Below are 27,822 nucleotides of genomic sequence, written 5' to 3' on the forward strand. Positions count from 1 at the left end.
CCGTGAGAGCCAGCGGTGCCTTCTCTTCCCAACTCTGCCAGCAGCCGCATGTTGGTAACTTGAAATTGGCTATCACGGAAGCGTTCGCACCGTAGGCATCGCCGAACACGGCCATCAGGGATTTGGTTGGTGTCGCGTTGTGTTTGAAGAGCTGCCTTCCTGGCACACCATTGCTCGAGTCCCTCCCCTGACGTCATCTGAGACCTTGGGCAAGTCATTGTACCTTCCGGGCCCTCCGTTCCCCTGGCTGTAGAATAGGAACAAGTCTCGCTGGCTGTCCCCACGGTTCAGAAAGACCATTTGAGATGAATGGAAACACCCTGGGCTCTCTAGCAAAACCAGGCTGAAGAATTCCCAAGTGTGAGCCATCGTTCCCTGTGATTAATGGCCTTTATTATAATCACCCTTCATCATAAAGTAAGCCAGAGCAGTGACTAAGCAGTGACTCACACCTGGAACCGTGCCCAGACTGGAGAGACTAGGGATTCGCTCAGCAACCTCCCAGGGAGCCGGCCGGGCCAGGGGCTCCAGCAGGGCTCTCAAGAATCAGGCCACCGGGCCACCCTGCAGAACCAGAACAACAAGGCTGGGCCCCAGGGGCCCGAGCTGTGACCCACGCTCTACCCTTACCTCACAGGTGACCTCAGGTTTCTCACTCGAACCCCGAGAGCCTTCGGGGATTGCCTAGGAGAAGGAATCAGGTCCTGCATGGGAGTGTTGAAGGTGCTCACCTCCCACAAAGTAGGGACCACAGGGTGCAGAGGGGGCCTTCAACCAGAGCACAGGAGGTGCCCATGGCCTGCTGGGATGGAGTCCATCCACCCATATGCAGATGGGAGAGCTCTGTCTCCCAGTATGCAGCTAGCAGCCATTCAAAGGAAGTGCCTACAGCGCCCCTTGCTATTCTAGGCACTGCAGATACGATAGTGAACAAAACGGAAAAAGTCACTGCCTCTGCCTGTGGAGGGAGACAGATGGTAAACAAACAGTTCTATAATGTCCTGAGTGCCATAAAGCAACGCAAAAGCAGGGTAAGGAGGTGGAGAGGGGTGCGGCAGAGATGTTATTTTTCTGGAAAACCAGGGAGGGCCTCTTTGAGTAAGTAACACATAACCAAAGAGCTGAAGGAGAGAGAAAGTGAGCCAAGCAAACGTTTAGAGAAAGAACATTCCAGATGGGGAGCATAGCGATGCAAAGGCCCTGGGGCCGTTCTTGTGATTTCCCAGAAACAGCAGAGAGGTCTGTGTGGCTGGCTGATGCAGAGTGAATAAAGGAGAGACTGGTGGATATTAGGTCAGAGGGATCAAGGGGCCAGACTTTATTGTATCTCGAAGACCACAGTAAGGACTTCAGACTTAACTCTGATTGAGAGAGGGAACCACCAGAAGGTTTGAGCAGAGGTGAAAGCTATGAAAAGGACTTCCCCGCAAGGGCTGTGGGGGCAAGGATGATTGCAGGAACCTGGTTAGGAAGCTGCTGCCAGATTCGGCCGTTAGGTCTTGGTGACCTGCCTGGGACGACAGCAGCACAAGCGTGAGAAGGAATGAGACCTGTGCGTATTTACCTGGTGGAGTCACGGCCAACGGGGTGTGAGAGGCAGAACAAAGTCAAGGGCACACTGTAATGTCTGATCTGAGCTGGTAAGAGGTCAGGGCTAGCAGAACCCCTATGTCCCGAGCAGAAGGCAGCCACATAGGCTCCAAGAGGAACCAGATGTGATCTCTGAGCTCCCCTCCTGCTCCGGGGTCCTCACTGGACACTAATGGGGCCCCTTAGGCAGCTGCCCCTGCCTCCCGCCCTCCACTCAACTTGGGGAACCACAGATCTGAGAGCACACATAGGGTCCCCTCATTCCTAAGGCACTGCTGTCAGCAGGGTGCCAGGCCCCGAGGGGAAATGCTTGACATGAGCAGTCACACAGGCCTTCAGAGAACCTTCAGGGAGGCGACTTACAAACATACAAGATGATTCCATACGGAAACCTGGCCAGCAAGAATCAGTGGGACAGGGAGAGAGGCGGACAGCCAGGGAAGGCTTTGGGGAGGAGGCAGAAGTTGGATCTGGAGGATGAGCCATTCTGGGGTCGTTCAGGGAAGGTGGAGGGGCCTGGGAGTGGGGGGAGGAGAGGGGTTCCTGTGAAGGACCTGTGGGGGGTCAGAGGGTAAGAGAAGCTAGGCCAGCTGACAGAGGGCCTCAAAGTCAGGCTTAGGGTTCAGACTCCATTCTGCAGACAGAGGGAAAGCACTGAGAAGGCAAAGATAAGCAAGTCTGCAGGCCCACCCCTGAGCTGTCCCCCTTTACCGGCTTCCATTTCCCCAACGCCGTTCCTGCAGTCCCTCCCAACCCAGCCCTCGGCCCCCAGCCCAGGGTCTGAGTTGCTATTGTCCTGCCTGGAGGACAGGAGCAAAGGGGGACAAGGCAAGGGTACAGCGCTCTTCTGGAATTGGTCATCGCACAGCCTGGCCAACCTGGCTGAGCCCTACCCCTTCTACACACTAGCTCGGAGCCTGCAGGAGCCCCTGCTCACCCAGCTTCTCCCTGCCTTGCCATCCCTGAGGCCCAGAGGCCCCCTGGCCTGATTAAGGTGTGTCATTGCACCAAGAACTTGATGGATGGCCTCAGGAATGGCTGCCCATCTCTATCCGCAGGGTCTCTGGAGCCCATCTATCTTCCCTTGGCAGCCTGCTCCCACCCCATTGCTCACGTCCCCCTAGGACATTTCTAGGCCTGAACATGCCCCAGGTAGGTCCCAAGAGCCTGACGGGTCAGCCTGCATTTTGTCCTTACCAGGGACAGGAAAGGAGGGCAGCTTCCCTCTATGGGGAGGCAGGTGAAGCAAGACCAATGTTGGGGTGAGGCATGAAATTTAAGAGGCAGCAAAAAACTCAGGGATCTAGATAACGTTTTAAGGTAAAAATGTGCAAACTCCAAATTAATGCTAAAACAAATCATTAGTTTCTGAATAAAATATCAAAATATTAAATAGAGGGGTGCCTGGATGGCTCAGTGGGTTAAAGCCTCTGCCTTCCGCTCGGGTCATGATCCCAGGGTCCTGGATCGAGTCCCGCATCAGGCTCTCTGCTCAGCAGGGAGCCTGCTTCCTCCTCTCTCTCTGCCTGCCTCTCTGCCTACTTCTGATCTCTGTCTGCCAAATAAATAAAAATAAAATCTTAAAAAAAAATATTAAATAGAGACCGGATCAGTAACAGCACCAAGCCCAAAACCATCCTGAGCCTAAGGCCAGTGGAGAAATGTGTGCCCCTATATCCATGATTTTGTCATTTTTTAATCATTAATTTTATTTTTAGAACATTAAAGTGCTTGAAAAAATACTGAAACGCACATGATTTTCAGCCTAAATACTTCATTTACAACAAAAACAGAGTTTGTCAATCTACTCTCCTGGCTCGGGTGGGAGCAAACGTGTCAGTAATAAAATCATCTACTATCTACTTCTCTTTGCTTATTTCATTTTCACTTGAGAAAATTGGCGTATTTGATCATTTCTCTCGACGAGGCAGTCACCTTAAATCATTTTAAATGAATCTCAGCTTCATAATCTTGTCTTTATTTAAAATTGTGATATTTTGTTCACCGTGGCTGTTTTTGCATTTGTGTTGATATTTTTTAAAAAGTTTTATTCAGGGACGCCTGGGTGGCTCAGTTGGTTAAGCGGCTGCCTTCGGCTCAGGTCATGATCCCAGCGTCCTGGGATCGAGTCCCACATCGGGCTCCTTGCTCGGCGGGGAGCCTGCTTTTCCCTCTGCCTCTGCCTACCACTCTGCCTGTGCTCCCTCGCTCTCTCTCTAACAAATAAATAAATTTTAAAAAATTTTAAAAAAGTTTTATTCAAATATTATTTATCTCCATGATTGAGGTTTGGGAGTAAGGGGACACACCGTTACGTTTTGTACCCAGCCCTGAGTTGGCACAGAGATGTTGGACCGTCTACCTCCAGCCTAAACCAGGAAAGGGTCCCAGGGCTGGGGGAAGGGGGAGCAGTAGGAATGGGCCAGCTCTGGGGTCAGGGAGTAATGGCCTTGTGTTTGGGAGTGGCAAGCTGGGGATGGAGAGTGCAAGATACAGATGGCTGAGTCAAGGTGCTATGGGGAAACCACTGACCTCAAGTTCAGGTTCCAGCTCAAATTCCTTCTGTGTGATGATGGGCAACTCTCTGATTGGTGATGGTTCCTTTCCTCCTGAGTCCAAGAGGGCACCTAAGGTCCGTGCCGCCCCACCTGCCTCAGTGGGTCATGGTGAGCTTCCAGAGAAATAACCGAGGGGGAGATGCTCTGGAACATTCCATGGGAATGACCGCCCCTGCTGCTCAGCCAGAGTCCCCGGGGCTAGCCCGAAGGCTTTCTGGTCACTCAGTGCAGCCTCAGAATGTTCTGCCTCATGTCGAACTTCATGCTTCGGTTGTGCTCTCTCGCCCATCCTCCTGGAAGACCAGCCTCTTTGTCCTTCCCGAGGGCTCTCATTCAGTCCTACCGCCACTGGCTCCCAGCCAAGGCTCTGGGGCTGCAGCCTGACATCTCTCCCCCAAGGATCAGAGAGGCAGGGAGGAACTGGGGGATCAGAGCAGGTGAGAAGACATATCTTGCCCCGTGGAGCCCATCTCGAGCCCCCTTCAGCATCTTGATAATGCATTGTTAATGGCTGTTGAGGCATAGGCCATTTGGAAGAAAAGGCCCTTTTTGAGTCAACTGATCTAAGTTTTTTGTTTTTGTTTTTTTTAAGATTTACTTATTTATCTATTTGACAGAGAGATCACAAGTAGGCAGAGAGGAAGGGCAGGGGGAAGCAGGCTCCCCGCAGAGCAGAGAGCCCCATGTGGGGCTCGATCCCAGGACCCTGGGATCACGACCTGAGCCGAAGGCAGAGGCTTTAACCCACTGAGCCACCCAGGTGCCCCAACTGATCTAAATTTTGATAGGAAACTGTAGAAATCGCCTGGTGGTCGTTTCCCCTCCAACAGCAAGAGCCCAGCTGGTCGTAGAGGCGTGTTGCCTGACGGGAAATCAGTAGGCTCGCCCTCCCCTGCGTTCTGCTCCTGTACCCTCGTCCCCTCCCCTCCAAGTAGAAACACCTCTCAGAGAACTGGATAGACAGAGGCTAATTGGGAGCAGGGAAGAAACTGCAGGAAAACTAATGAGCAAGTGTGTAAGTGAACATGAGCTGAGATGGGCTTCAAGAAGCCACCAGGTCCCTCTCCCTGCTTCAGGGTCTTGTCTCCGTGTCACACTCAACTCCTCCCTGACCTGGGCTCGGGAGCAGGGGAGTTTGGATAACGAGGCCAGACCTCTCTCCTCTACCTGTGTCTCTAATGACAGTTCTTCCTGATGTCTGACCTCAGTCCCTCATGCTGCAACTTGAGCTCATCTTCCCCTTTCAGCACAGAAGGAGACTAGACATTGACCGTCCTGCATGTTATCAGTGGCCTCTGCTCCTAGATATCCATCTGAAAGTCATCCTTGCACTTGATAAGTCCTGAGGAATCAGGTCAGCAAGTATGGGGGCCATTTGGCTCATTGAAGACAAGAAACTAAAAGTCTGGATTCTGAAATCATCCTTTCTGAAAAAACGTATCTGGGCTGCAGCATCCCAAGGGGGAGTAACTTGCTGTTTTGCCTGGAGCACATCACTCACCTTCTCTGGGCCAGCTCCTTTATCCATCGAATAAGGGAGGTGTATGGAGTCGGAACAGCGCTGAGGGCCTTGCATGTGACAGCCTCCATCCCGCCCACGCTGAGACACCTGGGTCTCTGCTCTGGGACTGGATGTGAGCAGGTGCTCCTGATAGGGCCTCCTTACCTGCCGCAGACCTTGACAAGAGAAGCAAAGAACACAGGAGCCAAACAGCTGAGCCTCAAGCAGAAAAGGGAACCGTGCAGCAGCCTTTAGCTAGAGCTGTATGGCCTTGAATTAGTTCTCAGCCAGCCTTGCAGGAAGACAGGGCTTTCTTCCTCATCCACCCACCCACACAGAGAAATGGGAGAAGGGAAGAAGTGCCCCCATTCACCCACACTTAAGCAGCCCCACTCAGAGCCTCAGCTTTCACTATAATTCTCACGTCTGCACAGAGCTGTGTTTACAAGCTCGCTCATCTTCTCTGGGCCCATGACTCTCTGACAGTATTTACTGCTGTGCCCACTTTACGGATGTGAACACTGAGGCTTGGAGAGGTGACAGTTGCCCAGGTAAGCACAGCTGGAGAGCAGTGGCCCTGAGACTCAAATCCCAACTTTGGGACTCCGGTTTCACGATGATCTGCAGCCCTCCTTTCTCTCTACTTAGACCTCCTTTAGACTCTGGAGTGGACACAAAATCCAGACAGAGCCCCATCCCCATTCTTTGAGGAGATACCATGCCCTCCTCCTTTCTAAAACCCCTTCCTGGGGGGCTCAGTCGGTTAAGCATCAGCCTTTGGCTCACATCATGATCCCAGTGTCCTGGGATTGAGTCCTGCATTGGACTCCCTGCTTAGAGGAGGGTCTGCTTTTCCCTCTGCCTCTGCCTCTCCCCCTAGCTTGTTCTCTTTCTCTCTCTTGATCTTTGTCAAATAAATAAATAAAATCTTTAAAAACTAAAAAAAATTTTTAAAAGACCCTCCCTGGGAAGGTGGGCTGTGAATTACTCAGGCTTCAGCAACCCCTGGTTCCCGAAGAGAAAATGACCACCTCTGACTCCAGAGGTCCTCCTGTCTGACCTGCCTTTGCCTGGCCTCTTGGAGCCCCCAGCTACCACCTGGCAGCAGATGGATGAGGCAGAACCATTCTTTGGGAGATGAGGTAGGGGGAGAGAGAAGAGAGGGTTCATAGAATTCCATCTCCCAGCATCAGCCCACCGACCGTTCAGAGTAAGTGGTATTACCTCTCTGTGTTATGATGAGACTCAGGCTCAGAGAACTAATTAAATGACCCAAGACCACACAGCTAGTAACTGGAGAGGCCACAGAGCAGCCCCAGATCTGATCCAGACATAGCACGACATCCCCAGCCTGCTGGCATGGTCGCTGAGGTCGCGTGTCAGTCCTCAGGAATCCCGTGTACCTGTGGAACCCAGTGGCCTGCCTGGTGAGCAACGGCTGAGGAACGCTGCGTGCGGAGCCTGCCCTGCCAACCTCTCCCAGCAATCGTGTCCAATAAATGCAAATTAGCCCTAATGGGAGTCGGAAATAAACATACTCAGAAAGTACAGCTGCCTTTCCTCCCCTCCCCCCAACGCTCACACACGCTCGCACGCGATGTCTTCCAAAGTCAAATGCAAATGGTATTTTCAATTACATACCAGATTTGGATTATCCACGCCTCTGGCCACAAATGTTAGTGCCCATCACAGGTTGCTGACTGGCTCTAAGACACATCCAATACATTTCACCTCAAACGAGCAATGAAGACCTTACACCATCCACTCCTCAGAGCGGCTAATGGGCTGTTCCTGAGCGACACATTTGCATCTGGATGGATATACGCAGCCCTTACACCCCCCCCACCACCACCACCCCCAGACTGCTGCACCGTGACAGTGATGCAGATCTGAGCTGAAACCCATGTATTCTGACTCTGGCTGATCCCAGGACACTCACAGCAACTCAGTGCTGCCCCATCTTTTTATAAAGCAGCCGCACCATTGCTAATTAAAGGGGAAGGGAAGCCTGGGAGGAGAGACGGCACAAAGAAGGGAGGCGTTTAAGGATCCAATTGTCGCGATCCTTGAGAAAGGGGTGTGGTTGAAGGTGGACAGTGGGGAGCACAGAGGGTAAGAGACTTGTCCGAGGTCTCAGCAGAGCCAAGGCATACTGGCTGCCCTGGGTCCCCAACTCAGCGACTCAAATGCCTATAGCCGTCTCCAAACAAGCCGTAGTTTTCCCCCTTCACTGGGCTTCTCTTCTTACTCTTCTCTCGTGTATTCAGAGCTCATCTGTTGAGGGCCAACTCCATGCAAGCTCTCAGCTGGGACAGGAGGGACCAGGAGGGATATGACAGGGCTGCTCCCCTCAAGAAGTCACCCCAGCTCGGCTCCTCCACCCAGCCGCCCATGAATCCCATGCAGCAAGACCGAAAGGAAATCTTCCAACTGGATCAGCCCCACACCACAGGCTGAGGCACCGAGCGGGACCCTGGGGCACACAGACACAAGAATGGTCCCTGTCCTGCCGATGCTCAGTCATAGTCTAATGAAGTCTGGAGGAGGCATTTAGTAAAGGTCTTGTAGTTGTCCATGAGTCAGAAAGGAAGGGACGCGGGCGCCTGGGTGGCTCAGTGGGTTAAGCCTCTGCCTTCGGCTCAGGTCATGATCTCAGGGTCCTGGGATCGAGCCCCGCATCGGGCACTCTGCTCAGCAGAGAGCCTGCTTCCCCCCCCCACCCCCGCCTGCCTCTCTGCCTACTTGTGATTTCTGTCTGTCAAATAAATAAATAAAATCTTTAAAAAAAAAAAAAAAAGGAAGGAAGGGACAGGCATTCTGGGAAGAGAGAGCAGCCCCTCCTCCCCTCCCCCCCACCTCCTAGGGATGTGAGGGCAACTACGCAAAGGGCTAACTCTGAGGAGAGAACCTAGCACAGTGGCAGGCACCCAGAGATTTGTAACCACTTCTTTGTTAACTGGGATGTTAGAGAAAAGATTAGGAAACTCTGAGGAGCTCCTTCTCCATTCCAGGCAGGTCTGGGTAACCCTCCCACCCCCACCCAGTCTTGTACCCTGTCACAACTTATGTGCCCTGTATGGCATTCTGGGGAGATCTGATAAGGTCATTCAAGGCCACTGTCAGCAGGAAACCCTGGGGCTCTTTCTGTGCTGTTTCTCCTGCATTACATGTAAATATCTGACTTGAGCTTTTCTCCCTCCTGCTTTATTGAGATGTAATTGACATTATATAAACACTGTGTAAGTTTAAGATATACAATGTATTGTTTTGATACATTTCATATATTAGGAAATGATTATTACCACTGCATTAGCTAACACCTCCAACCCATCATATACATCATGGCCATTTCTTTTTTTTTTTTTTTTAAGATTTAATTTATTTACTTATTTGACAGAGATTACAAGTAGGCAGAGAGGCAGGCAGAGAGAGAGGAGGAAGCAAACTCCCTGCTGAGCAGAGAGCCCGATTCGGGGCTTGATCCCCAGACCCTGGGATCATGACCTGAGCTGAAGGCAGAGGCTTTAACCCACTGATCCACCCAGGTGCCCTGGCCATTTCTTTTTTGTGGCAAGAATATGTAAGATTTCTCTCTTAGCACCATTCCAATACATAATACATTATTATTAGTTATCATCACCATGTTGTATGAGAGATCCCCAGAAGCTATTAATAACTGGAAGTTTGTCCCCTTTGACCAATATCTCCCCATTTCCCCCACCTGCAGCCCCTGATAACAATCACTCTACTATCTGTTTCTCTGAGTTTGGCTTTTTAAAATTCCACATTTAAGTGAAATCCTACAGGATTTGTCTTTCTCTGTCTGACTTATTTCACTGTAGCATAATAACCCTCCAGTTTCATCATTATTTCATCCTGTCGGAAATGGCAGGATTTCCTTCTTTCTCGTGGCTGAATAATATTCCACTCTATATAATCATCTTTTTCCAAATCCAAAACATATAAAGAACACATACAACTCAATAGAAAAAAAAAATTTCTTTTAACGGGCAGAGGACCTGAATAAACAGCTTTCTAAAGAAGACATACAGAGGTGCCTGGGTGGGTCAGTTGGTTAAGGGGCCGACTCTTGATCTCAGTTCAGGTGTGGATCTCAGGGTCATGAGTTCAAACCCTGCATTGGGTTCCATGATGGGTGAGGCGCCTACTTAAAAAAAAAATACAAATGGCCAATGGGCATATGAAAAGGTGCTCAACATCACTAGTCATCAGGGAAATGAGAACCAAAACCATCCTGAGGTATCACCTCACATCAATTAGAATGGCTGTCATCCAAAGACAAGAGACAAGTGTTGACAAGGGTGTGCCCTTTTTCAGACTTAGAGGCTTCTGCTTTTTCTTTTTTTTTTAATATTTTATTTATTTCGTTTTTAAAGATTTTATTTATTTATTTGACAGACAGAGATCACAAGTAGGCAGAGAAGCAGGCAGAGAGAGAGGAGGAAGCAGGCTCCCTGCTGAGCAGAGAGCCCTATGCAGTGCTTGATCCCAGGACCCTGGGATCATGACCTGAGCCAAAGGCAGAGGCTTTAACCCACTGAGCCACCCAGGTGCCCCAAGGCTTCTCCTTTTTCAAAAACGGGCCCCCCGCCTCCTATTAGTACCGCCCCTGCGGTGGACGCCATGGTGTACCACCCAGATTCCTCTTCCCCCTTCTAGACCAGAGGACAGGAGGACTCATTCCCTAGTTCCCCGAGTGTCAGAGACGGCCAGCTCTGCTGAGTGCCTGTCTGGGGATCACCTGTGGTTAAAGGGAGGAAGCCCCCTTTCCTGTGACCAGTGCCCACAGAGTAGTATAAGGCCAACCCGGAAGAGGACAACCCTAAGGGCCATTCCAGAGCCCCAGCTCCTGGAGGGTCTGCTGAGACCTTCATGGTGCTACCCTCACCGTTCAGATGGCCCCTCTGGCCAATCTTGCCTCCTTCGCTCCCATCAGGGGCTGCTCTGGAGAGGAATCCATACTACACGTCGTAGCTCTCTATCTCAGAGTGGGCTTGCAGGACCTCAACCCACAACAACCCCCCACCCAGCCCCCCACAGGCCTCACACAGCCCAATTAATCCGAGCAATGCCCTGGAGTTGCAAAGAGGTGATAGACTCTTCATGTCTTTGTGGTAGCATCCCGAAAGATTGCGAACAGTCACCCATAAAATGTACCCTCTCTGCAGGGAATGAAATGCAGTGCTCACCAACTTCGGAGGAGAGACGTGCTCTCTCTCTCCGTGATAGGAGATTTCAAAAACATCTATAATGCTAAACTGTAGATGAGCATGAAAACGCCTTTTTATAATGAATTCTAAAAGCGCTGCCCTTTTTCAGACTTAGAGACTTCTGCTTTTTCAAAAACAGGCTCCGATCAGGGGAAAAAAAAAAAAAAAACCACTTTGACTTTTTCCTCTTAGGACTCTGGCAAATAGCAGATTTGGTACATTTGCATGAAGCTGAAAGGTACATTTCGTGGTTTTCTGGGATTCCCTGAAATGAATTTTTGTGGCAAGAGGCCTAGAGAAAGCACTAGGCTTTTCTCCTGACTTGGCACGCTGCCCTCTGGTTGCCCCAGCCTCGTTTGCAAGGGACTGCGTATTTTCTCTCCTCACATTCATCTCTTTCCTGAGCAGGTGGCTTCCACGTCTTGGCTCTGTCTCTTTCTCCCTTTGCCTGTCTCTCCCTATTTGTCCCCCGCCCTGGATTTCTCTGTCCCTGTCCCTTCTCGTCTCCTCCCCAGCCTTCCCCTGGCTGCTGCAACCAACGGGGACATGGTAAACAGTCACGTTTTCATCATGCCAAAACAGCATTCCAGATCTCTCGTTTTAAAAGCCAATTATTGGAATTTCTTCTGTTGATTTTGTCAATCCCTTAATGAGGTGACCTTTCCCCTGTGCCCCTCTATCTCTGTAATTACTTCTGAGGCTCTAGGTACTGGGAGGGGAGGTTTCCTGCTGGCCTCATTTCCCTGCTTCGTGAAAGCCACACAACTCCTCAAGGGGGGTTGATTTGCCGGATGGGAGCCCATAGCAAAACCAACCATATCAGTTCTGCTTTCATTTATGGAACCAACTTAGACACTCCTGAGTCCCATCAGCCTTTTGCTGGCTCGGGATGATTGCCTTTGAGCTGTGGGAGGGACAGGAGGCACAGAGTGACTGCTCATTCATAAACAGCCACACAGCACCAAGGTCAGGATCGGGCCGCTGGACTCACAGGGGCCTCAGCCAGATTCCTGGTTCCCCTACTTGTGAGTTGCGTAACTGGTCCCAAGTGAATTGGCCTCTTGCCTCAGTTTCCCCATCTGTACAATAAGGATGCTTGAGGGCCCACAGCATGAGGCTACTGTGAGGTTTAAACATGTCGTTGGCAGCCCATGTTGCCATGATAGATTTCTCCCCAAGACCCAGCCATGGTGAGCAGGTGAATCCCAAAATCAAGTCAAGGGCAGAACTAGCTGGAGAGTTTGGCCAGACACGGCAAGGCAGCCATAGCCCGTGTTTCCTGCAAACACACAGAGAAAGGGGGATCACCTTGCCCTGGGATCATCCACATAGGAGCTGAGCTGGGGAAAGAGCAAGTCCTTTCCTTGGCAGGTGACCTACATCCCAGGTGCCCAAGGAAGATACACACACCCTGGGCTTGCCTTCCCCTCCTGCCCCTGCCTGGGCCCGGGGGTCCTATGATGCACTCCCCCACGGCACACTGTTCCTTTTGCTGCTGCTCTCATGGGACACCCTTTCCCTAGTGGCTTCTCCCTCCAGCCACCAAAAGGGCCACCTTGTGCCTGTCATAAGGTCTGTCTACTCAGTGGTCACACATCAGCCACCATCACACAGTGCCAGGCACTCCTGTGGACGTGCACGCACGCACACACACACGCCTCTGTGTGCACGGTGCCTGCTATCTGCTGCCCTCCCCCTCCCCACCAGCCTTCCCTCCCTCTGCTCTTATTACATCCTAGGACTTATTTTACTGTTCAGTATTAGTGACAAATCCATCTCCATGCAAATAGCCCCTTGCTGATGAGATGGCTCAGACCTTCTTTCAGGGTTTAATTTGAAATAAACAGAAGACTCACCCTTCCTAATTTGAGGGGGGAAACACGTGGTTTAGTTTGACTCAGCCCCCACCAACATCTGTCTCCCCTGCCCTCACCCCACCATGGTAGCCCCCTCCTCCCTAAACGGTCCCCTGCCCATCCCATCTATCTCCGTGAGGACTTTTGGGCTCTAATCACCTCCTCATCACTGTGATTTCACAGGAGGCAAAGTGCTGGCCATGACATCTAGGGAGGTTGGGGCCGGGGGCACAGAGCAAGTCCAGAACAAGGGATTGAAACAAGCTGTTGCCTGTGCAATAAGCAGCTATCTGTTTCCACGTGGACGGACTGACTGAACAATGACAATGATATCAAGAGCTAGCGGGGTGACGTTCTTAGTACCACTGGGCCAAGCTTTGAAACAAGGCACTTGTATTAACTCAATTAATCAGCATGATGGCCCTGTGAAACAGATACAATAATATCTATGACATAGACAATATCTTGCAAAGAGAATTAAGTGGTTTACCCCCAGTCATGCAGCCAAGAACCAGGAGCCAGGAGCTGAGCCAAGTACTCTGCCTCCCTTCTTATCCCCTGCCCATCAGGAACTCTAAGGGAGAGGTGGGCTCCCCAGTGTCCTGAGCCTTTGCGGGTCGCTGGAGTCAGGGACCTCTGAGATGAGCTGGTGCCTCAGTTTCCACATTTCTAATATATGCATAATGATTGTATCTACCTTATGCAGAGTTGTTGTGAGGCCTGGGTGATCACTTCCAAAGTACTAGAAGAGTTCTAGAAGTATTGTTAAGTTCTGGAAGGATTGCAAGCCCTGTATCAATCAGCATCAGCTATTACCCATTATTTTTATTGTTTTCTTATTACGGTGTCCAAGGTGATGTGCTAGGTGTTGGGGGAAATGCACAAGGCATCAAGACTCCTACTCTGGAGGGGTAGGGAGCCTGAAACAGGTCCCCAGATAAATGTAACACAGGCGGCAGTGACAGCCGGCGTTAAGAGGGACAGTGCTAGTGAAGAAAGGGAAGTTTGGTTCCGACACAGCCAGGTCAGGCAAGACACCAGTCAATAAGTATTTTTTTTTAACATTTTATTTATTTATTTGAGAGAGAGAGCGCGCAAGAGAGAGCCCAAGCCAGGGGAGAGGCAGAGGGAGAAGCAGACTCCCTGCTGACCAGGAAGCCTGATGTGAATGGGAGTCGATCAGACACTTAATGGACTGAGCCACCCAGCTGTCCCACCAGTCAACGAGTATTGACTGAGACATCACTGTGGGCTGGATACTAAACACAGGGATGGAAAAAAGAACCTGATAATGATCGGCCTCAAGGACCTCACAGCTACTGGGACAACCAGCAGCTCGTGGAGGTGGCCTATGGCTCTAGGACAATGAGAGGCACGCGCTAAGTCGGAGGGGACTTCCTAGAGGAGGTGACAATAACCTGAGCCTTCGAGAATGACCAAGAGTTAACAAGGCAAAAGTAGTCTTCGAGCTGATTGGAGAGAGCTTGGGATTCCAGCCAGCTAAAACTCAGAGTAAGGACATTTCTTTCCCGAGGGAATTTCACAAGCAAAAGTGTGTCATTCTAAAAGGGCAGGCTGTCCTTGCAGAGAGGGGAATGGACCAGTCCATCTAAAGTATGAGAGGAGAAGCTGGAGGGTAGGAGCAAGGCAGACGGTAGGTTACTACTGAGTATATCAGTTAGCTTTCACTGTATAACAAATCACCCCAAACTTCAGGATTTAGTGAAGTCAGCAGTGGGTGAGCTCAACTGAGATGGCCCACCTGTGCACCACATTGGGTCGGCTGGACCCATACATGCCTTTGTAGCCCATCAGCAGTAGTGGCCTCAGCTTCATTGGCACAGAATATGGGGGGACAGGAGGCAGGAGAAGCCAAGCCAGGCAGAGCAGCTTGGGAGTACCCTGGGGTGGGGGTTGGGGGGGCATCGGGGTCTTCACCCAGTGCCGAGCAACCTCTACTTTCCCAAGGGAACAGAGCATCAGACTTCTAAGCCCCAAGCACTCTGCCCATCATCTTTCAAGGGAATGAGCCCCATCTGCTTGGAGAACCAATCATGTGCCCCATCCATACAGTGTTGGACAGTTTCACAAGGGCTCTGCCACACTGCATCTCACTTGATCTTGGCAACTACACAGCCAATCTGGTTTTATTATGGTCCCTATTTTATAGATGAGGAAACTGAAGCCCAGGGAGGCCAAGCAACTTGCCCAGGACCACAGGCTAGTGAATAAAGGACCGAGGATTTGAATCCAATCTGCTTGACCTTTAAGCTGGCCAAACAAGGCGAGATGGACAACTGGGAAAGAGGGACTTATTCCAAGAATTGCAACTCGTTCTTATCCACAAGAGGAATTTGAGTCAAAAAGGGGTGAAAAATGAGGCTAGAGACGTTGGCAGGAGTTAAGAAGTTCAGACTTTGTCCAGATGGCTCTAGGGGATCTTTGAATGCTTTATTATTTTTTTTTAGGTATTTATTTATTTATCTGACAGAGAAAGAGCACAAGAAAGGGGAGCAGTGGAGGGAGAGGGAGAAGCAGGCTTCCCATTGAGCAGGGAAACGGATGCATGGCTCTATCCCAGGACTCTGGGATCACGACCTGAGCTGAAGGCAGACCCTTAGCCAACTGAGCCACCTAGGTGTCCCTCTTTGAATGATTTCAAATAAAGGAATGTTAGATATTCAGCAAATTGGCAAGTGAATGGATCTGTGAATGGGGTAGATGACCAGACATTTGTAAAGATCACTCTGGGACAGTGTGGAGCATGGGGAGAGGGGTGAGGTATTATAATCCAAGGAAGAAACGCTGAGGGGCTGAGCCAGGAAGACAATCAGGAATGGAAAGGGAGAAAGAGATGGGAAAGGTATTTCAGAGCCTTCACAGGGATGGTTAGCAATGCAGGGTGAAGGAGAGTAGAATCCAGAAAGACGTGCAGATTTCTGGCTTCTCTGATTAAATGGTGGCGCCATTCCCCAAAGTGTGGACAATGCTTTTGGGGGGTTCGTCTGCACACAGATGTTGGCTGAGTCCGCAGGAAAGTGATTTCCTTCTCCATAGACCGTGTGTGGAATGGCACAGGCCAGGCAAGGGCAAACCCTTGGCAAGACCAACAATTAAGGGCAGGAAAAAGGCGGAAAGTAACATCCAGGAAGGACAGGAGAAATCCAGAAGAGAATCTCATCCCAGAGGCCAGCTTAGGATCTAGCCACTCCCCACCTGGTCTCATTTATCATCATTGTATTCTATCAACCCAAAGTTATGTGACGTATTCATTTACGTTTATTGTCCGTCTCTCCACTGGGGCAGGAGCTCTGAACCCCCAGTGCTTCACACTGGGGCTGACGCCGAGTGGCTGCTCAATATAGATTTTCTGAATGAAAGGTGACCTCGCACTGAAAAGCAGTTCTGCGAAAACCCCCACAACCCGTCTTGTGCTGACCTTCTGTAGTTCTGCGCTTTGGCCATGAGGTGGCGCATCCCCGCGAGTGAGGAAACGGGAGGCTGGGGTTACCTGCAGCCCAGAACCTGACAGTAGGGCACAATGACAGAAGTGAGCAGTGAGTGGGTCTGACCAGCAAAAATCATTCATCTACTCCCTGTCCGGCCCCTCTCAAGCACCAACGGCTGGCTAAGCCGATGCCTCCGAGAGCCCTCTGAAATTGGCTTGGGGAGGGGAGCCCACAGGCAAAGGCAGAGCCCCTCCTGCACCCGCGTGGGGACAAAGGACCATGATGAGAGCAGGAGCACTGGTGGAAAGGGCTCTGAAGGGTCACTGCAGCTTGCCGGGTAGGTCTGTAGGCTGCCCTGACTCTAGCGGGTAATGTTATAGGATCCAACAAACCAGGATCTAAAATCCAACCGTATCCCTTGTCTGCTGTGTTGCCTTAGCCAAGTGATTTGCCCTCTCTGAACCTGCTTCCTGCTCTGCAACATGGAGATCCCAATAGTACCAGTTTCGAAGGATAATGAGGATAAAACAAGAGAGCCTTTGGCACAGTGTCTTTCACATAGCACCCAAACTAAATATTATCCTTAAAAATTGGACGTAATAACCAATATTTGCATAAGCCTTTGTAAAGCTCTCTCTGCATTCTTCATATCATAAAAGTAACCCTCATAACCGCCCAGCTGGTATCTTTATTACCCCACTTTCCAGATAAGAGGGCGGGGGCTGTCAGATTAGGTAACCTGCCTGCAATCATGCAGCTTGTAAAGTAATAGACTCAACCCAGGTTCAGCTCAGCAAACACAGCCGGGCTGTCCCCTTCGAGGCAGGTGCTAGGCCAGGTGATAGAGATCCAGGGTGGGTGAGGTGGCCGTCTAGGGGACGGACAAGCATCTGCAGATCACTTTCATAGACCAGGTTAGCTACTGAGACAGAAGGGTCCCCAGAATGCTACAGGCTCATAGACAAAGCAGGAGATTCCCCAGGGACCGGACAGCCCCTTAGTGCAGTCTTGAAGGCTGAGTCAGAGGGAGCCCGGAGAAGACGAGCCACGAGAACTCCAGCATTCCTGGTCAAGTTCAAGAAATGCCCTGGGCAAAGGAACCAACCTGCTGTGGAACATGGTTCATGCTGGGCCCTGAAGTCAAGCCAAATTTCCAGCAAGCAACGGGTGGACCCCCTCTCTCTGACTTAAGTCCCAGGAAGTCCCAAAGGGAGCGGGGTGCCAACAGAGGGACAGAGCCCCCTAGGGGCTCTCACTGTCCAATGAGCTTCTCCTTCTCACTTCTCTCCTTCTCCTTCCAAGCACTCATCAGTCTGTAATTTTTCTAGGAGTCCTCCAGAGCCGTGCTCCTCGCACACTGGGGCATACAAATTATGCGGGGTCTCTTTTCAACGCTGATTCTGATTCGGGAGGTCCTGGGGTGGAGCCCAAGGGTCCACGTTTCCAAGCAAGCTCTCAGGTGAAGCGGATGCTGTAGGTCCTTCCTGGGCACGTGCTTTGAGTCATGAAGCTCTCCCCATCGGCTCCCAGAGGGCGGGCCGTGTTCAGGATTCCTTAACCACTCTGAGCTCTCGGGGGTGACAAGGAAGAGGCTGAATGGAAGGATGAAGGCCGGGGGCAGAAGGGAGGGAAGGAGGGAGTGCTCAGTGTTGACTGGCCTGCAGGCCCGAAACTAGAGACAGGGATGCGCTGAGGAAGGGCAGCCCAGAGGCCCCTGGAGGCCCTCCCTCCGTGGGGTCAGCATTGGCACTCCCAGCATGAACTAAGCCTGCTCTGCATCCCAGCCAGGTCCCTGGGGCCTGGGGCTGAACACTGATGCCTTAAAAACAAGGAAAAGCAGCACCAGCAGCCAACCTCCCCCTGCTGTCGGCCAAGCGTCTCTGACCTGTCGCCTCCCCAGCCTGTGAGCCAGAGGAACCGGGCTGGGCTCCCTCTTCCACCAGCAGGAATGGTGCTACCTTGAATACAGACTGAGAACCACCCCCACTTCCTCCCCCAAGCCCTCCCAGCCCAGGCTGCCCTCTCCAGAAAAGGCAGGAAGCGGCCCGTCCCCCAGCATCACACCACAGAGCTTCTGCACTGCCGTCCCAGGGAGGGCTAGCAGGCTCCCTCTCTTTGCCAGCCCCCCAACAGTCACTCGTCCACCACACACACACACACACACAGAGTAAAAAGTGCTGACCCCAGAAACCAATGCCCATGACAGACCTCCCACCCGGCCATCTTCAGTTTATTTACTCAACAAATGCCAGGCACTGATCCAGACACGGAAATACGGCAACAACCAAGACAGACAAGGTCCTTCTCTGCTGTCAAGAAGCCTCCTTTGTCATAAGGGGAGACAAACAATAGATGAACCCAGGCATAAAGAAAATAAAGGGGGGGGGCTCGCCGAGAAGAATGGAGGGGGGCTTTTCCACAGGGTGGCCGGGCCTCGCTGAGGATGTGACATTTCAGAGACACCCTCCTTGACGGGAAGAAGCCGGCAGGACAAGGATATAAATAGAGATTCCAGGCGGAGGAGAGCCAGGGCCAGGCCTGGGCCGGGGGGGTGGGGGGGTGAGCTTGGTGTGTCCGGCAAACAGAAGGACAGTGGGCAGGGCATGGTGGGTGAGGGGGTGGGAGGAAGTCAGTCACAGGGGCGGCCCAGGGCTGACGGTGCAGGTGCTTAGAGGCAACAGGGAGGAGTCCGAACTATGTTCTAGATAGAGTGTGAGCCCCTGGCAGGGTCGACACAGAGCCAGGCCACAGCTGGATTGGGGTTTCTAATACACCACTTCCGGAGAATGTTCTGTGTGTGAGATGGAGACCCAGGAGTTCCCTCCAAAGAGCTCGGGGTCAGCGAGGTGCTCTGCCTTGCCGTGGGGGCAGGGAGGTGGCCTGGCTGACCTCCTGCTCTTCTCCAGCAAGACCGTCCATGTCCCTGCTGCTGGCCTTCGTCGGCTGACGTGCCCCATCGGCGGTCTGTGGAAACCAACCCCCTGGGCCGACAGAGCCCCTGAGGAAGCTGGCCAGCGGCCCACTTAGGTGACCCACTGGATTTTGGAGGGAACCCCCTCAGGGCTGCCCTTGGCCTGGCACCAAGGGAATTTCCCCAGCCTGTTGTGGCAAGGTTGGGGCCAGGTAAACCAAGACCATGAGTCAAGGGAGCTTGACACCATACGGTCACGGGGTAGGCTTCCGGCGAGCAATTCCAGGACAGGGCAGAAATCCTCTGACTCCCAGCTCTACTCTACCCTCTGCCCAGCCGGGGTCCTGTGGGAAGGACAGTCAGATGGTCACCCCAGCGTACAGGTCCAGAAGCGCGAGGCCTTCTGATCACGGGACCCCTTCTTAGAGACAGCTGTGGGGCTGGGTGGCCCTTCCTCAGCTTCTCCCTGCAGAATCCTTTATTTTCTACGACGGCATAAGGATAAGGAACCTTAGCACAGAAAACAGATGGAAACTTTACCTTCCTGGTGGAACCAGGACGCGCGTCCCGAGCCCATCCCCACCCTTCTCCGCCCTCCCTTGCAGGTAACTTTGGATGGCGCTGTGCTCTCTGGCCTCCGTTTCCTCCTCCGTCGATGCGCCACCTGACTTGGTCTCCCTACCTCACCTCGCCGCTCAAGGCCCCCCGCCCCAGGCAGCAGAGTTCAGAGAAAAGTCCTCAAGGGCTCCTTCCCACGCAGGGAGAGATGGGCGCACGGCATAGCCAGGACCAAGCGCCCCTTTGATCATGGGGCAGTAATTTGGGCGATGCGTCCCTTTCGCCCGCGGTGCCCATGGAGCCGGCCCCTGTCCGAGCCCGAGCTGTGGCCTCCCCGGGCTCTCTGTCCAGCTCTGGGGCCCAGCTCTGCCCGGGGTGCCTTCCGGGCTTCCTCGGGCCTCGGTCACCCAACAGTTAATGCATTTCTTCTTGACTGACAATGAGCACAACACCAAAACAGTCAACTATTTTTATCTCCGGATTAATCACAAAAGGCTAAGGCTTCCACCTTCCCTGTGATTAAAAATTAGGAGACCAAACTCTATAGTGGTTCAGGATAATAACCAATCCTGTGAGGGCGATGCATGAATAATGCATCTCTGGGCCCCGCAGCTCGGCCTCCCCCCACCTTCCCCCTCCCCCCGCTCCGCTGCCCCACACCCAGCAGCCCCAGCTCCGGGCCAGTCTGAATGGAGAGGTAATGAGTCGCCCCGTTCCGTCCGCGCTACAGCTGCCAAGAGCGACTGTTGATTTCTATTCAGCCTCCTGGCCCCCAAACTCCTCCCTCCTCACCCACTCCCACCCCACACACCCCGGCCCCATCCGCACCCCCTCCTACCCCATCTGGTGTGCAACGAGGCGAAGGCCAATCAATAATGCATAGCTACATGAATAACCGCATGATAACCACTTATTTAGGAAGATATAATCAGGACCCATTCTGAGGATGGATGTTCGTGTGTGTGAGCGTGTGTGCGCGCCCGGGTACTCATGAAGCGGGCGTCCCACTCCCCTCTCCCCTCCCCTGCGCTCCCTCTAATCCAATATTCCAAAACACAGGACTAGAACAGCAAGAAGGAAGCTCAGCCCCTCGCTGTTTCTGGTTTTTAGAAAGACCTCCTCGGGCTCTATGCTGCGATCAGAGTGGGACAGGCACCTGAGCAAAGGCCCGGGGACAGCTGGTTCTCCAACCTGCTCTCACCCTGGAACCCTCCCGAAGTTTGGGAGTCTACCGCCAGAGACTGGAATTGAGTTCATGGGGTGCGGCCTGCCAATGGGATTTTTTAAAATCTCCCCCAGAGTATTGTAATATGCAGCCAAGGTTGGAAACCACTGTCTCAGACCCTAGACATGTCAGCACCAGAAGGAACTGTCCGGATCTCCTGTTGTCCTTTTATATTTTGTACCCTGTGAAATAAAACCAGAAGGAGGGACCCCGTGCCCCAGTTAACCCCTTCTGATTTAGGGTACTTTCCACAGGACCACACCCTCTGGCTCTTCCCTGGAGAGTCCCAGAGACATGGGGTGGTCCAATGTTTCTTCTATTCCTGGCACTTGAGATGTTTCTTTCCAATGTCTCTTGCTCTCCAGCTCAGCCCGGAGCGCCTCCATCTTGGACACCTTCTGGAGAGAAAGCTGCCCCCACAGAAGAAAGGGGGGGCAGGAGCTCCAGCCCTGGCCCTCCCTGCTGGAAGGGGCCCAGCATTGCACAGAGCTAAAATTCCCCTCATCAACAACTGTCACACCCACCCCCCCATTGTGGAAAGCCCTCATTAGCCTCCCTTTTGCTCTCTGGCCACACCAGCACCAAGGAGGCCTCTGGCACTAATGAGGGAGTTTGGGGTGGGCGGGGTAGGGGGGTGTCGTCCTCATCGTCCAGCCCACACCCAGCATCTGCCTGAGCCCAGAGCCCCGAGCCCCCTGGGGAGGCTGGGCAGGGTTGGATGAGGCCAACTGCCTCTCTGGGCCAGGATCTCCAGTGGAGTTCTGAGGCTGCTGATAGCATCTTGGAAACCCCAAGGGTTTGTTTTTCCTCAGAAAATAGAAACATGGAAGTTGGCACTCACTGGGCTATAGTTCTGAACCGGGCCTCCTCGGGGCCAGGAAGGAAGGGGGCGCAGCCACAAGCTGAAGGGGCTGCTTTGCTGTTTACCTGGCCCCAGAGCCTCCTGGAGTCTCCTGGGTGCCCTAGAGAGTGGCAGATGTGGGCTGGCCCTGGGAAGTAGAGGGAGGCCAGGCAGGTTGTGGGCGCGGGGCCCTGGGGGCACAGAGGCTGGAAGGCACAGCCTGCTGGGTCAGGACCGGGCTGGCAAAGCTGTTTGACCCTGCTGAGTCCATCTTCGTGGATCCCACAGGGCAGAAGCTTGCACAGGGCCTGGATGGAGGCAAGGACTTTCTCCGGCAACTGGGCCAAGAAGTCCTTTTCTGCTAAGACCCCCATCGGTCAGCACCCGATTTCCCCTCCCTCCATTCGCTCAGCAAACATGCAGCTCAGCCCTCCTCAGGCCTCCAGAACTGACTGGCCCAGGCCTTCCCTGGGGGTGGGGTGAGGGAGGTGGGGGAGAAGCCTAGGGACCTCCCAGGGGGTCTACAGAGAGCCCTTCCCCTTCTGTGGTTTGTCTGTTGGTCCAGGGAGGAGAGGCCGGGAACTACAGAAACCTGAGACCCTCCATGTGTCCCTAAGCACGAACATGAGAAGAGGCTCTGTGACCTTAGGCCAGTCATTAAACTTCTCTGGGCCTCTCTTCCAAGTGATGGTCACCTGTCATCATAAGTGCCCATCCCACATCCCAGGGTCATCCAGGGGATCAAAGGGGTGACTCCAGTGGACTTGGCAAATGTTATGGAGTGTCTGCCAGCAACTGGGCCCTGTGTTGGGCCAGGTGGGAGATGCAGCCGCTGCCGTGGGCATCTTCCCCAAGGCAGCACCCCCATCTCTCGGGAGCCACAAGTCTCCGATCACCCCACTGTGAAATGAAGCAGGAGAAGTGGGGAGCAGAGATTCACCCTGACTCTGGGATGAGGCAGTTGGAGCCATTCTGGAAGAATCAAGCGCTAAGGAGGTGCCAGGGTCGCACAGCCCTCTGAAATGCCGTCTCAGCCTTGCAAGGTTGCCTCCCCCCTGTCCCCTGACCCCTGCAAGGGCAAGGAGTGGAGGGGAGCTGCCGGTGTCAGAGGCCCTGGCTTGGGGCCCCGTTCCCCAGCAACCTTGAGCTAGTCACTTAATCCCTCGGAGCCTCGATTTCCAGATCTATGTCATTGGGATAATAATAATGTTTACCTTGCAAGACTGTTGTAAGGATTAAATCAGACGACAGATGTGACAGCGCTTTGTTTAAAAAAAAAGAGAGAGAAAGAGAGAAGTTAAAAAGAAAGAAAGTACAGATATTATCTGGGCAGCGGAGCTTTGCCTCCCAATCCGATCTGTGAAACGGAGCTAATGATGTCGGCCCTGTCCCCTCACGGCTCATCGCGAGTGGCGGATGAGATGATGGCATGAACATCGGCTGCAAATAAACATGCCGTGCATATGTCAGGGATTATTGCTGTTGTTGCTATTATTGTTATAATACAAGGGGATTATACATTTTATTAAAGTATGATAATTATTGTTTGTCATCGGCTCCATAAAATCCACCCAGCCCAGCCTGCCAGCCCTGCCGGAGGCGAGCAGCGCCCTCAGTCTGACCTCTCTACTCCTCTCTCCCTCCTCCACCCCTGCAGTGCCACCTGATGACCCGGTCATCCTGGGGGGGCCTGTGATCAGCCTGCGGGCGGGGGACCCCCTCAACCTCACCTGCCACGCAGACAACGCCAAGCCCGCAGCCTCCATCATCTGGTTGCGGAAAGGAGAGGTCATCAATGGGGCCACCTACTCCAAGGTGAGGCCTGGGGGCAAGGGGACCGCGGGGGGTGGGGGGAGAGGCGGGGCCACGCTGGGAGAGCCCCCTTTCCCCAACTCTGCCCCTCTTGCACTGTGTGTGTGCTTTCTGTCTCCCATTCTTCCTTACCTCTCGTTGTCTTTTTCTCTCTCGCTCTATGTCAATTTTTCCCTCTCATCCTCTGTTTCTATTTATCTGATCTTTTCTGTCTCCTGACTGTATAACTCTGTCTTCCTCTCTTCTTTCCTGGGGTAATTGCTGGGCTCCGTCAAGACCCTAAGAATAGAGTAAGGTCGGAGGAGGAGGCTCAGAACAGAAGTGGCCAGGGCCTAGGGTTGCTAGATAAAATACAGGACACCCAGTTAAATTTGAATTTCAGTATAAGTATATCCCAAAATATTGCATGGGGCATAATTATATGCCATACTTGGACTAAAAAGTTATTCACTGTATATCTGAAATTCAGATTTAACTGAGTGTGCTGTATTTTTATTTGCTAAATCTGGCCAACTTTCCAGGGCTACGAGGTAAGGCTTTTTAGGTTCTTGCCTGTCCAAGATGCCCGACTGAGGAAATCCAGCCCATAATCCCTTACGATGCCTTGCACCTGCTGTACCTACCTGCAGGGGTGTCTTTCTGTAATTCACACAAGGTACCATGAGCCGGAGATGCCCTGAACTGGCCCCTGTGTACTTGGGTCTTTATTTTCTATATTTTATGATGCTTTGACATCCCAAAGCATTCCCGATGAGGAGGGACTGCCACTTCCAGGCTTAGCTAATTTCCTAGAGACGGGAAACCAAGCACAGAGCACACGCCTTTGATATGCAAATAGCCCAGCATCCGGACCCTCACCACCTCCTTTTAACCAGCTGGGAGTCCGAGGTGCTGGCCTCCAACTCTGAATCCCTAGGGCCTGGATAACTGGAGATCAGTCCTACAGCCTAGAGCTTCTGGAAATGATTCAAACCCCCCAATCCCAAAACCTTTGTCCATTCTTTCCCACAAGAACCACAACAAAGGCGGGCACCACATTTTCCCCTTGCTCCCTCTGCCTCCGGACCAACCCTGAGGCATCCCCGTGACCCTATGTGAAGCAGGGCTCCCCCTCCTCTTGGGGGCTGTAACAAATGACCTTCAATCTGGCACTCATCCCCTGATCTGCTGGCTTTCTCCTACCTGAATAAAAATAAAATCCCAGGTACAGGTTAAAGCCTCCCCCCACCAAACTCCACTCAAGGAAATTGTAAACAGAATCCCAGACCGCGTTTATGTATCATAGAGCCTTTAAAGATGAACAGGACGGTGGAGGATGGCTGGTCCAGCTCCCTTGATCTACAGATAGAAAAGCAAGGCCTGAAAGAGAAGCGACTGCCCTTCGCAGTTGGTGAGTGGCCCGAACCACAGTCTCGCGGCACCCAGGGCTGCGTTCCTTCCTGTGTTCTCTCGGTACAGCCTTAGACAGAGGGACAGCTGCTGCGAGGTTGTGTCCGCCCCCGGGGCCAACCAGCACGCCCAGGCTCTGTACCTGGAGGTCCGGGCCTCCAGAACCCCAGCTCGCCTCTTCCTGTGGCACTCCTTGGCTTCAGAAAGTGGGGAGAGGCATGACCCGTTCCCCACTCCCACCCCACCACCCAGCTCCTTTTCCTGGGTCTTGAAAAAATAAGCAAGGCTTTCATCACCAGTCGGGGCTATGGGGCCAAAATGACACTTCTCTGAGGGTGTGTCCTTCCTGTCCAAACCTGACTCCCCGCCAAGGAGTCAGCCCCAGGGCTGCTGACAAGGCCCCACCCCACTCTGGGCCCCCACCCAGATCCTGGTGCCAGAACCCAGGACAAATGCCTTCCCTCCCGCACAAGTCCACCCAGGGGGAAGCTGCCGGTTGAGAAATAAATCTCTCACTCCTGCCCTGGGCTGGAGCCGCCCCTGTTACGGCCGAGGGAATAGATTATCCAGACAAGGATGAAAAGGAAGGCAAGGGGTATTCCTTCCCATCTGGGCATCTGTCCAGTCCCTCCCTGAAGTTGGGTCAGCCTGCAGTCCCTGCCAAGGTTTCTGTCCTGCAGAGGACACACCCCATGTGGGGAAGAGAAAGGTCGGTGTCACCCTGCTGCGCCCATCCGGGGGTCACCTTGCCCCAGCGCATTGCATCACCCATGTGGCGAAGGGCCCTGGGAGGGCCTGGCAGGGTGCTACAGCAGGCCAGAGCAAGAGGCCACGCTCACCCTCTGCCCCCCCCCCATCCCAGCCCAGTTCACACTCCTGCAGACCGATGACCAGCAGGACAGCACCGGGCAGCCAGGGGCCGGGGTTCCAGACCCTGCTCTGTGAATTTCAGGAGAGTCACTCCTTGAGCCTCAGTTTCCTCTCCGGTAAAATAAAGGGGTTGGGTCCGATACTCTGTAGGAGTAGAGCTTGGGCTTCCATAACAAAATTACTACAGACCCATGGTTTAAACAACAGACATCTACCTCTCCCAGTTCCAGAAGCTGGAAGGCCAAGGTCAAGGTGCCAGGAAGGAGGGTTGCTGGCGAGCTCTCTCTTCCTGGCAGAGGCACCTTCTCTGTGTCCCCACATGGCCTTTCTTCTGTGTGTGCAGAGACAGATCTCTGGTGTCTCCTCCTCTACTTACAAGGACCCTTAAGCACCCTTATGACCTCATTTAACCTTAATTACCTCCTTAAAGGTCCTATATCTATATATAGTCACACTGGGGGTCTGGGCTTTTACCTTGTGAATTCGGGGGGCACACAATTCCGTCCAGAGCAGGTCCCTGCCAGCTCTGACAAGCAATAAACCTACGACTCACCCAGCAGTGCTCACGTGGAACCAGCTCTAGGGGCCACCACCCTCTGCCTTCCTCTCCTTCTCCCGGGACTGCAAGGACCCGTCACAGAGGCACTTCTGATGACCCAAAGGCACAGCAGCCCCCGAGGTGTGAGCCGCTGAAACAGAGAGAAACAGAGAGAGGGTGTTAAGAGAGCACTCAAACGCACAAACTGTCAAGCCGCGCAAACTGTCAAGCCATGCCCAGGGACCCCAGAACACATTGCCTGGGGCAGCCCTGCTGGCCCCGAGGTCAGAAGCCCTCAGTATTTGTCACCCAGTGCTGGTTAAGCCCACGGCCCTGGCGCTGAGTAGCCTCACTTCGAATCCAGGCTCCACCCCCTTCCAGCTCTCCCATGGTCAGCAAGCAAGCCACCTAAGCTTGCGGTGCCTCAGTGTCCCCATCTGTATAGTGGGAGCAAGAACAGTGCCTGCCGCAAAGGATGGCCGGAAGGCCGGAACAAGAAGAGTGCCTTGCTGGCGGGCTCTCTGCCTGGCCCTCACTTGATCCTCTCCGGCCCCAGGACGCACCTTGATCTCCTCTTTCCTTGATGGGAATGTCCGTATGACTGTAGGGCTCCATCACGTATTATGGTAACTTAGTCTCTCTGCCTCAGTTTCCCCAGCTGCAAAACAGGTTGCTGTTAGCCACAGACGCCCATCAGGGCTGCTATGAGACTTAAGAGGAATGATGTACAGAAAGCACCTGGTGGAGAGTCAGAGCGCCAGCCAGTTGTATTAGACCCACCTCTCAGACCTCCATCCCAGATCTGCCTCCCCAGGGGTCATCTACCAGCCCTGGTTTCAGGGAACCTTCTTTCTGCCATCCAGCATGCAGCCAGCAGGGGAAGGGTGAGCCAGCAGGACGGAGGACAGCATCACTGAGGATGGCCAGGTCCCTTGCCCTGGGAGGAGAATCAGGAAAAGGAAGCACCCTCTGCCCCCCACCCCTGCCCCCAGCCCAGGCTGTGGCGCCTCTCTTGAACACGCCGCCACCAACGCGTTGGTGGCTAGAGTGCTTGGGAGAGTGCCTGGGACTCCTGGCAGGTGTCCAGCTACAGAAGCCTGGGAGCTGGTGGCAAGGCCTCTCTCCAAGTCCCCCCTTCCTGGAGGCCCAGCCTCGGGCCGCCTTCCCTGGGCTGGACACCAGAATGGCGATCACTTGGCATTCATCTGGAAAGCCAGCAGCTACACGGACCAGGAGAGACAGGACAGGTTAAGAAGGGGGGGGAAGCAAGAATGGCCTGAGCCCAGAGAGAAATCTTCCCAGCGAGCCAGCTTCCTGCTCTGTCTGCTACTTCCCCAACAGCTGATGGGCGGCAGATGAGGCCCTGACCCCGATTTGGAGGGTGAGGGAGCAGGTAGGAAAATTGCTTAGTCTTAGGACGGCCTGCCCGCCCCAACGCCCAGCCCCCCACCCCATGCCAGTCATGTATGTATCTACGTGGAAGCCCCTTGCTC

The 27,822-nt window shown here is 53.2% G+C and overlaps 1 protein-coding gene across 3 annotated transcripts in view; it reads left to right on the top strand.

The window, feature by feature from the left end:
* The window catches only part of KIRREL3 (kirre like nephrin family adhesion molecule 3), a gene marked incomplete at both ends in the record, with an annotated part of 532,903 nt that overhangs the window by 468,818 nt on the left and 36,263 nt on the right, over window positions 1-27,822 (top strand). For all 3 annotated transcript variants that reach the window (XM_080817608.1, XM_080817610.1, XM_080817609.1), the window contains one exon: window positions 23,378-23,535. In XM_080817608.1, coding sequence (XP_080673734.1) covers window positions 23,378-23,535 — 158 coding nt within the window. The remainder of the gene's footprint in view (window positions 1-23,377; window positions 23,536-27,822) is intronic.

Source organism: Martes martes (assembly GCF_963455335.1).
Source record: "Martes martes genome assembly, chromosome: 10".
Lineage (NCBI taxonomy): Eukaryota > Metazoa > Chordata > Mammalia > Carnivora > Mustelidae > Martes > Martes martes.